Source organism: Sesamum indicum, linkage group LG5, assembly GCF_000512975.1.
Source record: "Sesamum indicum cultivar Zhongzhi No. 13 linkage group LG5, S_indicum_v1.0, whole genome shotgun sequence".
NCBI lineage: Eukaryota > Viridiplantae > Streptophyta > Magnoliopsida > Lamiales > Pedaliaceae > Sesamum > Sesamum indicum.
In genome coordinates, this window is record NC_026149.1 from 8,455,432 (window position 1) to 8,468,422 (window position 12,991).

The 12,991-nt window shown below is 34.9% G+C and overlaps 1 protein-coding gene across 11 annotated transcripts; it reads left to right on the top strand.

Moving 5' to 3' along the window:
- LOC105162269 (pentatricopeptide repeat-containing protein At1g53600, mitochondrial) lies at positions 1,527-11,872 on the top strand. 11 transcript variants are annotated; one of them, XM_011080266.2, is made up of 14 exons: positions 1,527-2,381; positions 3,117-3,245; positions 3,461-3,568; positions 4,105-4,239; positions 4,844-4,885; positions 5,000-5,059; positions 5,141-5,194; positions 5,521-5,545; positions 5,636-8,126; positions 8,967-9,051; positions 9,168-9,275; positions 10,694-10,804; positions 10,895-11,117; positions 11,800-11,872. In XM_011080266.2, the coding sequence occupies exons 1-9, from the start codon at positions 2,136-2,138 to the stop codon at positions 7,729-7,731; spliced, it is 2,895 nt and encodes a 964-aa protein (XP_011078568.1). In that variant the 5' UTR covers positions 1,527-2,135; the 3' UTR covers positions 7,732-8,126; positions 8,967-9,051; positions 9,168-9,275; positions 10,694-10,804; positions 10,895-11,117; positions 11,800-11,872. The 11 variants fall into 11 exon arrangements, with proteins under 11 accessions (XP_011078568.1, XP_020549615.1, XP_011078567.1 ...); XM_020693956.1 differs by having other exon boundaries at positions 9,175-9,275; XM_011080265.2 differs by lacking the exon at positions 10,694-10,804.

Below are 12,991 nucleotides of genomic sequence, written 5' to 3' on the forward strand. Positions count from 1 at the left end.
TGCATATTAAAATTTTACCCAATGGTATTTTAGGGTATAGGTTCTACCAAAATCCCAAAAAAATTATTATCATAAATATGTGTTCAAGTCTGGATTTAATGTAGAAATATTAGGTATGGATAAGGGTCATAACTATCAAAGTGGATTTGGGTTTGGGTCTAGGTATTGCACACCAATTGACAGGCCTAACGTGTTGGACCAGAGGTTAGGTCAATGGGTGAAATAGAATTATTATATGAAAAGACGAAAAAAGATTTACCTCTAACTCTCAAATTACCAACTTGATATTTTTGTCTTTAAAATTATACCTAGTTTAATGCACAAATACAAGTTAATAAATTTATTTAATTTAAAAGTACTAACATTGATCTTATCAATATGTGATTGATCCAATATTATTTTATTAACATCAAAAATTGAAGTCAAATTGATTGATACATTTAACTATAGAGAGCGTTAAAGTGAATATATCATATTATTAATAGTCGAGGATATTTTTATCTATTTTTATTTAATTTAAAGAATTATCATATAGATTGGGGGGGGGGGGGGGAATTGAATGTTTCTTTAGTTTAGGGGGTAATTGATGAGGGTAGTATACTTTAAGGGTGTAAAATGTATTTAACCCAATATAAAATAATACAAAAAAGTGTAAGAAAAGGGAACCTACTCGGACTTTAGGCATGTGACGTACACTCTCCATTAATTTCTAACAAAGAGGAGGTATTCTACTATCTTTTTTTATAACATATGGATTTTTTCACCTATAAAAAAATACAAGCGGATTTCGTGCTATTTTATCAAAACATAAAGGGTTTCGTACAATTAATTTACCCTAGTAAATGTTGTCTGCAACTTATTAAATTATCTTATGAAAACATTGTTTTTTTTTTCTTTTTAAATAGAGCCCTATCAATCACTTATCCCAACTATAAAAGTAAATGGCCTCTTCATGTCCACAATAAAAAAAATTCCAATAAGGGAACCGTTTACTTTACTGGATTGGCCCAGAAATTTCTAGATATGTGGGTCAATCCAGCAAAATCCTCTATTTACTTCAACGGATGGCAATTTGGCATTTACCGTTTGTCCCGCAAAAGTCTGAGATTATCCCATATTATTCCTCAAGATTTTTTTTTGGAGGGGGGGGGGGTGATTCAATTTCTTTACAGGCAAAGTAAACCCAAAATAAGTTTAATTGGAATCAATATTTCTTAAAATAATTATTTAACTCTTCAAAAATATTCTGGGAAGATTTTTATTTTATTTTTTGATAAATTAGCTATGAATTTCATTAAAAAATAAAATCAAAACCAGCTTGTAATTAAGTTTTTTAAGAGTAATTTAACTTGATTCCAATTATTTTAACTTCCCTATGTATAAAAAATTGAATAATTTTGATGTAATTGTTTTGAGTTAATTACAAATTAATGAATGAGGTGTTCAAAATCTAGAGTGTATGATGATAAAGGTATTTTTTGAAAATTAACATATAATATCCATAACTTATATAAAATATACCCCCGCAAAAAGAATTTATAAATCAGTCACGAAATTAACATCTTGATAGCCTGGCCTATGATCTCGTCAGCACGGCAGTTGGCGTAGAAGAAGTTCACACCGTCGTCGGGGCAGCATTGGAGGATAGATTTCGCCTCCTTGACATCAAGCTGGTTGCCGAAAAAGACCCAGGCACCGTAGTTGAGCTGGGAGAACTTGAGACCACATCTTCCAAGGTTCTTGTACTGCATGGTTTGTTCTGGGTTTTTAATCGAACAGCTGGCGGATGGTTCTGGGAGTTGTTTGTCCCTTTTGAGCGATAGACGAAATGGGATTGGTAAAGTAAATATGCCGTGGAGAGAGTATGGTGCTGAGATATGACGGAGGCCTGAGAGCAACTAAGATTTTGGTGTGGACATTAAGCGATTAGCAGTTTAAAATTCCAAGCAATGGCGAAGCGCTGCTGAATTCATCACTCATCATCACTATCTGTGACTGTCATTGTAACCGATGAAACCACTAATGGCAACTCCAGAACAAAAAATTATTGCAATTTGACGTTGATTCTTGGTTTTAATCGCCACGCCGGCGTCCGCCATTGGTATTAAATTGAAATCCCACCTTCCCAACAAGAAATGCTCTCGAAATTCGGGTTTTTTCAATTTTCGGCTACCTTTTCTTCTCCCGCACCTCGGAAGAAGGTTCATTTTCCGCAAATAATTGCAGTTACTGCAAAGTCCCGATCGCAGATGGGGGCGGCTTCGTATGGGACGTCTTCGGGTTCGGTGTCGAAGTTGCTTTTCCGACAGCTTTTTGAGAAGGAGTCGTCTGCCTACACTTACCTCCTTGCCGACGCTTCTCACCCTGATAAACCAGCTCTGGTCACTTCTCTTTGCCTTGCTCTTATATTAAGATTTTAAGTTTGTGTTTCTGGTTATTGATTTTTTAACCTTTTTTTTAAATATGAATTTTACGGTAACTGGATCGCTACATTGTGTTTGAATCAAGAGGGTTGGGAATAATGGCCTTTTATGAGCTTTCACGAGGGTATGGCTGTTTTCATTTTCTGTTTTGAATCAAGTTTAAATCATTTAGGAAATTTTCAGTTTATTAGGAAGTAGTAGCGATAGGATGACTGTGGTTCGCGTTCTCACTCAAGACTGCTGTATATAGCTATTTCAATTCTTCAATTAGTAGATTGCTGGATCACTTGGAGAGTGATTGCTTGCAGAATCAAGGGACCCTGAATTGGCTTCATCCATTCCATCCTTCTCTTCTTCTGATTTTGTGTGCCTATCAGACCTGCAGCAATTGTAGTTCTAAGACCCTGTTGTGTGAATATTGAGGTTTTGTTGGATTTGCATGTAAGGGATGAGTTATTGTTAATTGATTATCCAAGTTTTTTTCTTATTAGAAAAAAGAAAAGTAATCTACTCTTAAGAAAAATAACTCTCTCTTTTCCGGATGTCGTGAGAGCTGATCCAAGTTTTTCATAAGCTCACGCATTCTATGAGTTTTGTTAACTTTGATGTTATCTGGTTCATTCTTTCTTTTTATTTTTTTCTTTTTCACATTTAAATCATGATTTATGCACTGATGCACCTTTCTTCATGTAGTTGGTCAACCCATTTGGCAAAACAGTGGATAGGGTTCTTTCTCTTGTGAAAGAATTAGGCTTAAATCTTATATATGCAATCAATACTCATGTACATGCAGATCATGTCACTGGAACTGCCTTGATTAAGGTTTGACTTAACTCCTCATTCTTTGAATACACTAATGAGTATTTCTTGTTATTATTTTCCATTTTTTCCCCTTCAAATTCGTAACTATGGTAGCCCCTGGATTTTATTAGAATGGTGCTTTTCCAGTACTGGGCAAGACTTATCTTGCTTATGGTTCACAAATTTGAGGCAGCATTCTAACAGGATTTCTCATTTGACTTGGCTATATCCTTCAGAGTAAGGTCCCTGGGGTTAAATCTATCATCTCTAAAGCAAGCAATGCAAAAGCAGATCTATTTGTTGAACCTGGAGATAAAATCTGTTTTGGTGATCTCTTTCTTGAGGTATATGATACTGTTATAGTTCTCTGAATCAAAGACACTTTTATCTATATCAGATACACCAGGAGATTGTTATTAGGGAAAGTTGTAATATGTTGGTGGGCATGGGTTAGAGATTTGAGCAGGTAACTGGTTAGAATATTACTATACAAAAAAATTTAGAGATTAAATGTTAGATTGCCCATGTGGTATCTATTGGCTGTTAACTTTTATAACCACATCATAGTGCCTATTGAGCCTTTTGACATTGCTAAAAGAATTTGCAAAACCATGAGAGAGAGTTTTAAGTTTGTCCACGAAGCGCAGAAGAAGATAAGTAGTATGGTGGATGTTGAAAGATTTCATTTGAATCTTTTAAGACTCTAGTAATATCAGTGAGACATTAGATGCGTATATCACTGTATAGAGTATATAAACATATGATTAAGCCAACATATGCATCAGTCACTCGTCCTATTTTACATGCTTACGGTTTTTGTCATGTCTATGTCTTGTTTGTCCTATTATATCACTGAGTTTGGATTTCCTATCCTTTGCAGGTCCGCGCAACCCGGGGTCACACACGCGGTTGTGTTACCTATGTCACCGGTGATGGACCTCATCAGCCTCAACCAAGGATGGCTTTTACTGGTGATGCTTTATCGTTACGTGGATTTGGTAGGACAGATTTTCAGGTATTATCTGCTTCATGACAATAACTCTACTCCAACATCACCTCTTCTTGAAATACCTTTAACCTTAAAATCAAATTTATGATTTTCCTCAGCTCCCATCACGAGATACTTTCTTTAATGCAAAGTTCAATCATCATAGGTGAAGGGTGATAGAACCCCATTGGAAGAGCAGTGAACTGAAACAATTTCTCTTTTTGGATTAAATGATTGGCATCATGTTACTTATGCATTGTCAATTTTCGCTGTGCTTTTTGAAGCAGTAATATTAATAATCTTTTCGACAGTTTGATCTTGTACAAGTAATGGAATTTCATTCTTGAGGAGATAAAAAATAAGAATTCTTACTGATGTTTCAGCTCCTAAGATTATCTGTTCTATGAAATGAGTGCATATTCAGTTAAATGGCCTTGAAGAAAAAAGGTGAACAGACTGCAAAAGCTTCATCTCTCAGTTTCCAGACCTTTGTCTCAAAAGGGATATGATTAATTCCCCAAGTATCAGTTCTTTCCCTTTATGACTCAATTTTGGGCAAGGGCAGTGTGGTTTTATGGTTTATACAGTTATTTATGTATGTTGGTATTGACTCTTATTACTTTTTGTCCAGGCTGGAAATTCCGAGCAGCTTTACAAGTCCGTTCATTCACAGGTAAGTAAATGCAGATAACATATCGTTCATAATTGAATAAACTTAAGAAGTCTGAATTTTACCCTCAAAATTTCCCAGACAATACATAACACTCTGAGTGTTTCCTTAAAACAGATCTTAACTTTGCCCAAAGACACACTTGTCTACCCTGCTTATGACTACAAGGCATTTTCTGTAAGTAAATACATCTAAAACCATGTTTTCTCTTGATGCATGCACAACTGAAGTTGCTTATGCACGCCCATCTGCTTTTAGGTCAGTACTTTGGGTGAGGAGATGCAGTTCTATCCCCGCCTGATAAAAGATGAGGTGATTCCCCAGCCAAAAAAACCATCGGTTGCTAATTATGGCTTCTAGTGTATAATATGATATCCAATCTCAGAGAACTGCTTATGATTAAGTTTTCTTTATTATTAACAAGATCGATATTGCTGCAATAAGTTTTGAATGGCTCTATCGACAGCAGTTGTTTTGTCTCTTTGTAAAGCAAATTTTTAGTTTGCATCGAAGACTTCTTATGCATGCACAATGCTAGTCCACGTTACTGCAAGAGAAGAATTGTTTATTTGAAGTTATGCATTAGGACTCAATAAATTTCTCTAATTAATTCTAATCTAATGTGTCTTCTTTTGCAGGAGAAGTTCAAAAACATAATGTCAAGTAAGTAACATTGAAGCTCTGGTTAATTCGTGAAAGTTCATTGCATTAAGTCAGACAGTTGCTAATGCTTCATTTTTGTTGCTTCTACAGATTCAAACTTGTCGTATCCAAAATCCACCACCAAAACTAACAAGTTTGTAGTTTACTGCAACACACAGATAACGAGCCATGGCCGAAAGGGAAACATCAGGGAGGCGGAGTCGCTATTCCATCGCATGCCTGACAAGAGCATCATTTCGTACACTGCCATGCTCTCTGCATATGCCAACAACGGTCAAATCGCAAATGCCCGGAAGCTATTTGATGAAATGCCCCAACGGACTGTTGCAACGTGGAACGCCATGATTACAGCTTATGTGAAGAACATGAACACAGTGGATGGGGTTGAAGAAGCTTTTAAGTTGTTTCTGCAGATGCCAATGCGAAATGCAGTGTCTTATACTGCAATGATGATGGGTTTTGTTAATGCGGGCAGGTTTGATGAGGCTGAGAAACTATATGAGGGAACACCATTAGAATGGAGGGACCCATTTTGCTCGAATGTTCTGATGAATGGGTATTTGAAAATTGGAAGATTGGAGGAATCTGTGAGGATTTTTGAGGGAATGGTGGAGAAGAATGTTGTTACTTGGAGCTCAATGGTGGATGGGTATTGTAAGAATGGGAAAGTTGGTGAGGCTAGAAAATTGTTTGATTTGATGGAAGAGAGTAGAAATGAGTTTACTTGGTGTTCTATGATTGATGGGTATATGAAAACAGGACATTTTGAGGATGGTTTTCAATTGTTTTCACAAATGAGGAGAGAAAGTCAGGTGGAAATTGAACCTACTATTCTTACTGTAATATTTGAGTCTTGTGGCAGAATTGGGAGGTATAAAGAAGGGTGCCAAGTGCATGGCCTGGTGTCGCAATTGGGATTTGAGTTTGATGTATTTATGGGAAATTCTATTATAGCAATGTACTCAAGGTTTGGCTGTGTAAATGAAGCAAGACATTTGTTTAAAATGATGAGTGAGAAAGACATCGTCTCTTGGAATTCCCTCATTTATGGTTATGTTCAAGCTGGAAGGCTTGAAGAGGCATATGACCTTTTTGAGAAGATGGATACCAAAGATTCAGTCTCATGGACTACCTTGATTACAGGATTCTCTAACAAAGGGTTAACTGAAAAATGTATTAAATTATTCAGCGAGATGCCTGAGCGGGATGATGTTGCCTGGACAGCTCTTATTTCTGGATTTGTGAACAATGAAGAGCATGAAAAGGCTGTTTGTTGGTTCCTTCAGATGATCCGGAATTCAATCAGGCCCAACCCTCTTACTTTAAGTAGTTTGCTTAGTGCTTCAGCTAGTTCAGCCTTTTTGAGCTTTGGTCTACAAATTCATGCCCTCGCGTTTAAATTGGATATGGAACATGAATTATCCGTCCAAAATTCCTTTGTCTCAGTGTATTCTAAGCGTGGAAGTGTAGATGATGCCTACAAGGTATTCAAATCCATTGCTACACCCAACATTGTCTCTTTTAATTCTATGATTGCAGGATTTGCCCACAATGGATTTGGAGGAGAAGCACTTGAATTGTTTAGGAAATCGGTTCATGACGGACATCAGCCTAATCAAGTTACCTTTCTCTGTATTCTTTCTGCCTGTACCCATATGGGACTTGTAGAAGAGGGATGGGAGCACTTCAAGTCAATGAGGACTTTGTTTAAGGTTGAACCTGGTCCCGATCATTATGCTTGCATGGTTGATCTGCTTGGTAGAGCTGGTCTGCTTGATGAAGCAATGAGGTTGATCAAGTCAATGCCAGTTGAGCCTCACTCTGGGGTTTGGGGTGCCCTTCTTGGTACAAGCCGGACTCACATGCGTCTCGATCTTGCAAAGCTTGCAGCTCGACACATCTTAGAACTTGAACCAAATAATGCAGCTCCATATGTAGTATTGTCAGATATCTATAGTTTTATGGAGAAGAGAGGGGATGAAGAACAAATGAGATTGTCCAAAAAATTAAGAGGCGTTAAAAAGAGTCCAGGTTGTAGTTGGATTACCGTGAGGGACGAGGTTAAATTATTTCTTTCAGGAGATAAATCTCATGTAAATTTTGAAGAGATTAAAATTACTTTGTGGACAATTATGAATGAGATGACACAGTCAGATGGCAACAACATTGTCCTGTTAACACCTTAAGAATTTTGGATATTTTCATGGTATTAAGTTTTGATCAGCATAATTCATTCAGATGATTGTCTTCTGTGTTTATATTGTTGAGGGAAACAAGGATCACCAATGGCTGCCATCTCCACTATACCATCAAGCTTAGTCTATTAGCGCTGCTGATGGAAAGTGGTGGTCAAAATTTCCTTCAAAACTTTCTTCTTCATCTCTTGGACAAGTGGGGCTTTCAAAGGAGAGCTCACAAACTTACAAGTCCTACTCTGTGAATTTCCATTGTCAGAGGAGTAACAGTCCTATTTCACAGGCACTACTACTTGTGTATCTCTTGGCTCACAGTTTATGGAGCAAATGTCAGGAGGAAAGGCCGCTGGAGCAGCTCTTCTTGATGGCCTGAATGGAAAGTTCTGGTGAATTTCTCTCTAATGCTCTTCCAATTTGTATTTTGTTCTTGAGTTTTTTTATTTATTTATGTTTGTTGATAATTTTTTAATTAAAGTAGGATTCTTTGCATGAAAACAATTTAAGCCAAGTAAATACAAAATGTGGCAGGTTTCTGAGGGTCAATTTAGGTCTCAGGTTTGAGAAGTTGTTTATGATGGAAATGACAGCATAAAACAGTCTAATTTCATAATTTTCAATTAATAACTGAAATCTTTGTGAATTTCAGGAAACAGTGAGTGATTTGTCTTCACTGCAGTATATCTATTCTTTATTTTGTAGAAACAGTTGAGCTCTTGTTGATAAAACTGTGAATCCTCACACCAGGTCCAGCAGTTTCCTGCAAGCATTTCTTCTTGCAGTGAGTGTGGGCATTCTTTTTGCTGAAATTACTTTAATGAAACTTGAAACTCTTGACTTTTATATCCAATCCAGTATCATGCCATATATGGTGCATATTAACCATAAAAAACACAGGGAAACTACTCTGATACCGTTATTAAATTATCTTTCATACATTTCTTAACATGATACTGCCGTTGCTCCTTTCGACTTACAAGCCAATTCAAGGTTCCTATTGCTTGCATGTGTTTCTATACTGTTCTTCATTGATTATAATTGCTTATGGATCATCTCCGTCTAGCTTAAGAGTGTTACAGCTGCCCAGGAGACTTCTCTGGATGCAGCACTTTGTGTTTCTGTCCAATGTCTAATTGGCTTAAGAACTTGATTGTTTTCTTGTGTCTTTATTTGAAGTAAAACTATAACTATTATCATATTGAAATTCTATACCTGTTTTGATCCTGCAGATCTTATGCAGAACAACCCAAGTTTTGGGAGCTGGCACCTGGAATGGAAGGTTGGCTGTCTGATGAGCATCTCTAATTAAAAATGGTGTGCGATCTGCCCACTATTTTTTACATACTAGTATTCAATTGCACATATATAGGCATAGATGAATAGTAAGATGAAGATATTTTATGTGTTTTAAGCTGGTTTGTTTGCATTAGATTGTAGGTTTTGCATGATTGTTTTGGTGTAGCATGAGAATCTGTGCTGAAAGCCTGTTGAAGTTATACTGACAACAAGAAGACGACAACAATTCACTAATAAAATTGGTAAGCTTGATTTCTGATAAGCAGTACTGGCGTTAGTATTTTGTTCTCCAGTGTTCCCTTTCTCCCTCTTTGATTCAAGCTTTTTTGTTGCAATTAATATATTCCGAACGTCTCCTCCACGTTATTCCCAATTAGAGGATGTGATTGTGCCAGACACATTGCAAAGTGTTAAGTATTTTGGATTTATTTTCATTATCATTTTCAGAAATTAATTTCGGTAAATGTTTAGGGACACGTCTCTGAAGGAATATGTGGAAATGATAACATCTGTGGATGAGTCTAATATAAAGATTTCAAATGATCTTTTGAACCATCACCAATTTTTATAGTAGTGTGGAATATGGATGGATAATGTTTATACATGGTTGTGTGCCCTTGTTTTCCTTCTTTTTTTTTTTGGACTTTGTTTTCCTTTTTTTTTTTTTGGAAACCGGGTATATGTGATGGTTTAAAAGTACCTTCTGCACTTTTTTAAGGTTTGAAATATATTAAGTTTGAATGACATGTTTATAGTACTGGATTTATGTGTTGAAATTTTGCTTATTTTATGTTGGTCTTGGACTCCATGAGTCCACAATTTATTGAGTTTTAATAACTTGAAGAGAAATGAAAAACTAAGCTATTATGCAAGAAAACATATATAAAACACTCTAGTCAATAGATAAACAAATAATTTGTTTTTCTTTTTAAGTTGAAACTTGTGGCACCAAGTAGGGTATAATAAGAATGAGCCGACAGTCGACGTGTCTCTCTAAAAGATCCCAAATGGCCTTCTGTGCCTTCATCTACTGTCTGACCAAGTGAATAATGTGCCGAATTCCCCCACCTCCCCTGCCTTGCCTGGCCACTCCTTCTGCCTCATCTCTGCCCACCCTGATGCTCCTAGAACCGCGCCCATCCCCTCCTGCTCCCCCTTCCTTCACTGCCCCCTCCCCTGTTCTCTCTCTCTCTCTCTCTCTCTCTCTCTCTCTCTCTCTCTCTCTCTCTACACATATATGTATATATATTATTTAACTTTTATTTTTAATATATTATTTAACTTTTAATTGTATATAAATATATTATATATAATTTTAATTATATATTTATTTAAATCTAAACCGTTGATTTAAATTACATAAAATCTACACCTTTGATACACTAGTCAAATATGAACCGTAGATTGAAATTAAGATCCAACGGTATTTAAATAAGGGTATAACTGTAATTTTTAATTGTAAAATAAAAAAATTGAAAAATTGCGTGTAGTACATTGAATGAATGAGGGGACTTCTTTTGCGCTATGTTGAAAAACACAAGAGACTAATTTGCTAATTTTTTTTTCACAAGGAGGTATTTTGGACATTTCTTATATCGTAGGGGATAGATTACATTTAACCCATTTATTATATGATCATTAAGTGCCTGTTTGTTTGCAGATCTTTTTTTGGCTGAATAGAATTGATAACATGATACAGCAAGAAATACATGTTTTTGGATATCTTTGGAGAATTAATGAGTAGTGGCTTTACAAACAACCACCTCTTGGAGTTGAGTTTCAAGCAGCTTACATTCTATTAGCTTATAAAGATGGCTTTGGTTTGTTGATTAACTTAGCTATTTATTATTAATTCCTACAGAATCAGTGTTGTGCATGATTCATCTGAGCAGAAGATACCGAAGTGGAACCCGATTTGGCATCAGCTATCTCGCTGCAGCCTCGAACTGGAGAATATCGTGACTTGTAAGTTGGCAACATAGTTGGTGTTTTGATGACCTGTGATTATTACAACATCGAACGCGATCCTTTAGTGAAAATACATCTGCATTGCTGCTAACCTTGTCTTGGCAGAAGAACTGCGGGTTAGTCTTCGTTGTACCATTTCTGTGTGTATTCTCTTTGTTGCCACAGATCATCAGAACCATATGCCATTTATAAAGTAAAGCACAACTTTTTGCAATTAGAAAATGCAGTTGCAGTAATTGACATGATGATTATATAATAAACAATATTAGCTTTATGTCTTAAGGTATGACTTCTTATATGTCTCAAGTATTGTTCAGTCCACCCCATGTAATCAATCTATTATTAGTGTGTGATATATATACATATGTGGATTAGTTAAAAAAAAATAAAGAAAAAAATAAGTGTGCGTTTTTTAGAGTTTTTAATATGTCTAAGTTTGTATTACTGTAAAATAAATTTAAATACATGGAATGAATTGTGTATTTTGTAAGAATACATATGTAATTTTGGAAATATTTTTTATATGTCTCTCAAATATCGAAAAATTGAAAAGAACGCAGTGCTAAATTGTTTAATGAAATAGTCTGCTTTGCTGATTGGAGAACCCTGAAATAAAATCAGGTAAAACTGCAATTTTAGTCCTGTGCGAATTCATTTTTGGTAGTTTTGTTATGTAATTTTAAAAAATTTACATGTTGAGGACAAAACTGATTGCAATTTGCTAAAATGGCTGAAAAAATGCATTGAATTAAGTTGGTTGCGTGCACTTTGTTGATTATTTTTGTCCTCATTATTAAGGTAGGGCAAAATTGTGAAGCTGGACTAAGATTTTGATTCAAACAGCACTCAACATGACCGCATTATCTGAAGAGGAGAAGGAAAAAGAAAGATGATGAGATGAATGAACATCAACAGTGGTTTGAAAGAGCAAAGTGGGAGAAATTGGGGACAGAGTGTTGAATTAGATTTCATGGTGGGATGGAACCTTAACACACACCATTTCAACTTAAACTGAAACCACTTGTTTGGAATCTGGATTCCAAATTACTCTTTATTTGAATGCAACTGTTTTGGAAAATATGGAAAATCTCAATCATATCTCCACGCCTGAAAAACATATGACAAGAAATCCAAGATTTTAGTTAATATTTTCTAAATGGATTTAATGCAATTTATTCCTCTATAAAAAAATAATAGTAATTTACTCTACTGTATTTTTTAAAATGAACAATTTACTTTCCTGTTTGAGGAGGTAAAATGCTTCATTTTGATAAATTACTGTATTTTTTTAGGGAGGTAAATTGCTATTTTTGGATAATTTGATCATTTGTAATATCACAAGAGGTTGCTTGCAATTTTTTCTTTTTTTAAGTGAAATTGAAAAATAAAGATATTGATGAACTATTATTAGGTATTAAAAATATATGTATTCATTGTTTAGTGATTAAGTAGAGAATAATGGCTATTTAATTGAAAAGTTTTAGGATTAAAAATAAAATAATATGAATGGATAAATGTGGCTAAAGATAATACTTAAATACATAGAAAATCAACTAATCAATGAAATAAACAAAATCATTCCACGGAAGATTAAGGAAAAAAGAAACTTAGACAATAAAACAAAAATGTTCAAGTAAGAAAATAATAAGAGCAATCTAAAAATTAATTACAAAATCATAAAACTTTAAAGAAGTAAGAAATACCATTTTATAGTAAATTCATCATAAAAAAACGTAAAAGATAATGTCTAAAAGGCGTAGAAAAGATGTGGAATTGGATATCAAAAAAAAAAAAAAAAAGAGGGAATGAAAAAAATCGTAAATTAATATACCATAAAAAGAACCTAGCTTCCGTGACATATTGTTCCTACATGTATATAATAAATAATATTTTATATTTAAAAATAAAAGAAAGAAAGCAACAAAAGAAAAAAAAAAACCTTAAGAGTATTATCGGAATAACAATAAAATTGGTGTCGAGGAGTTATAAA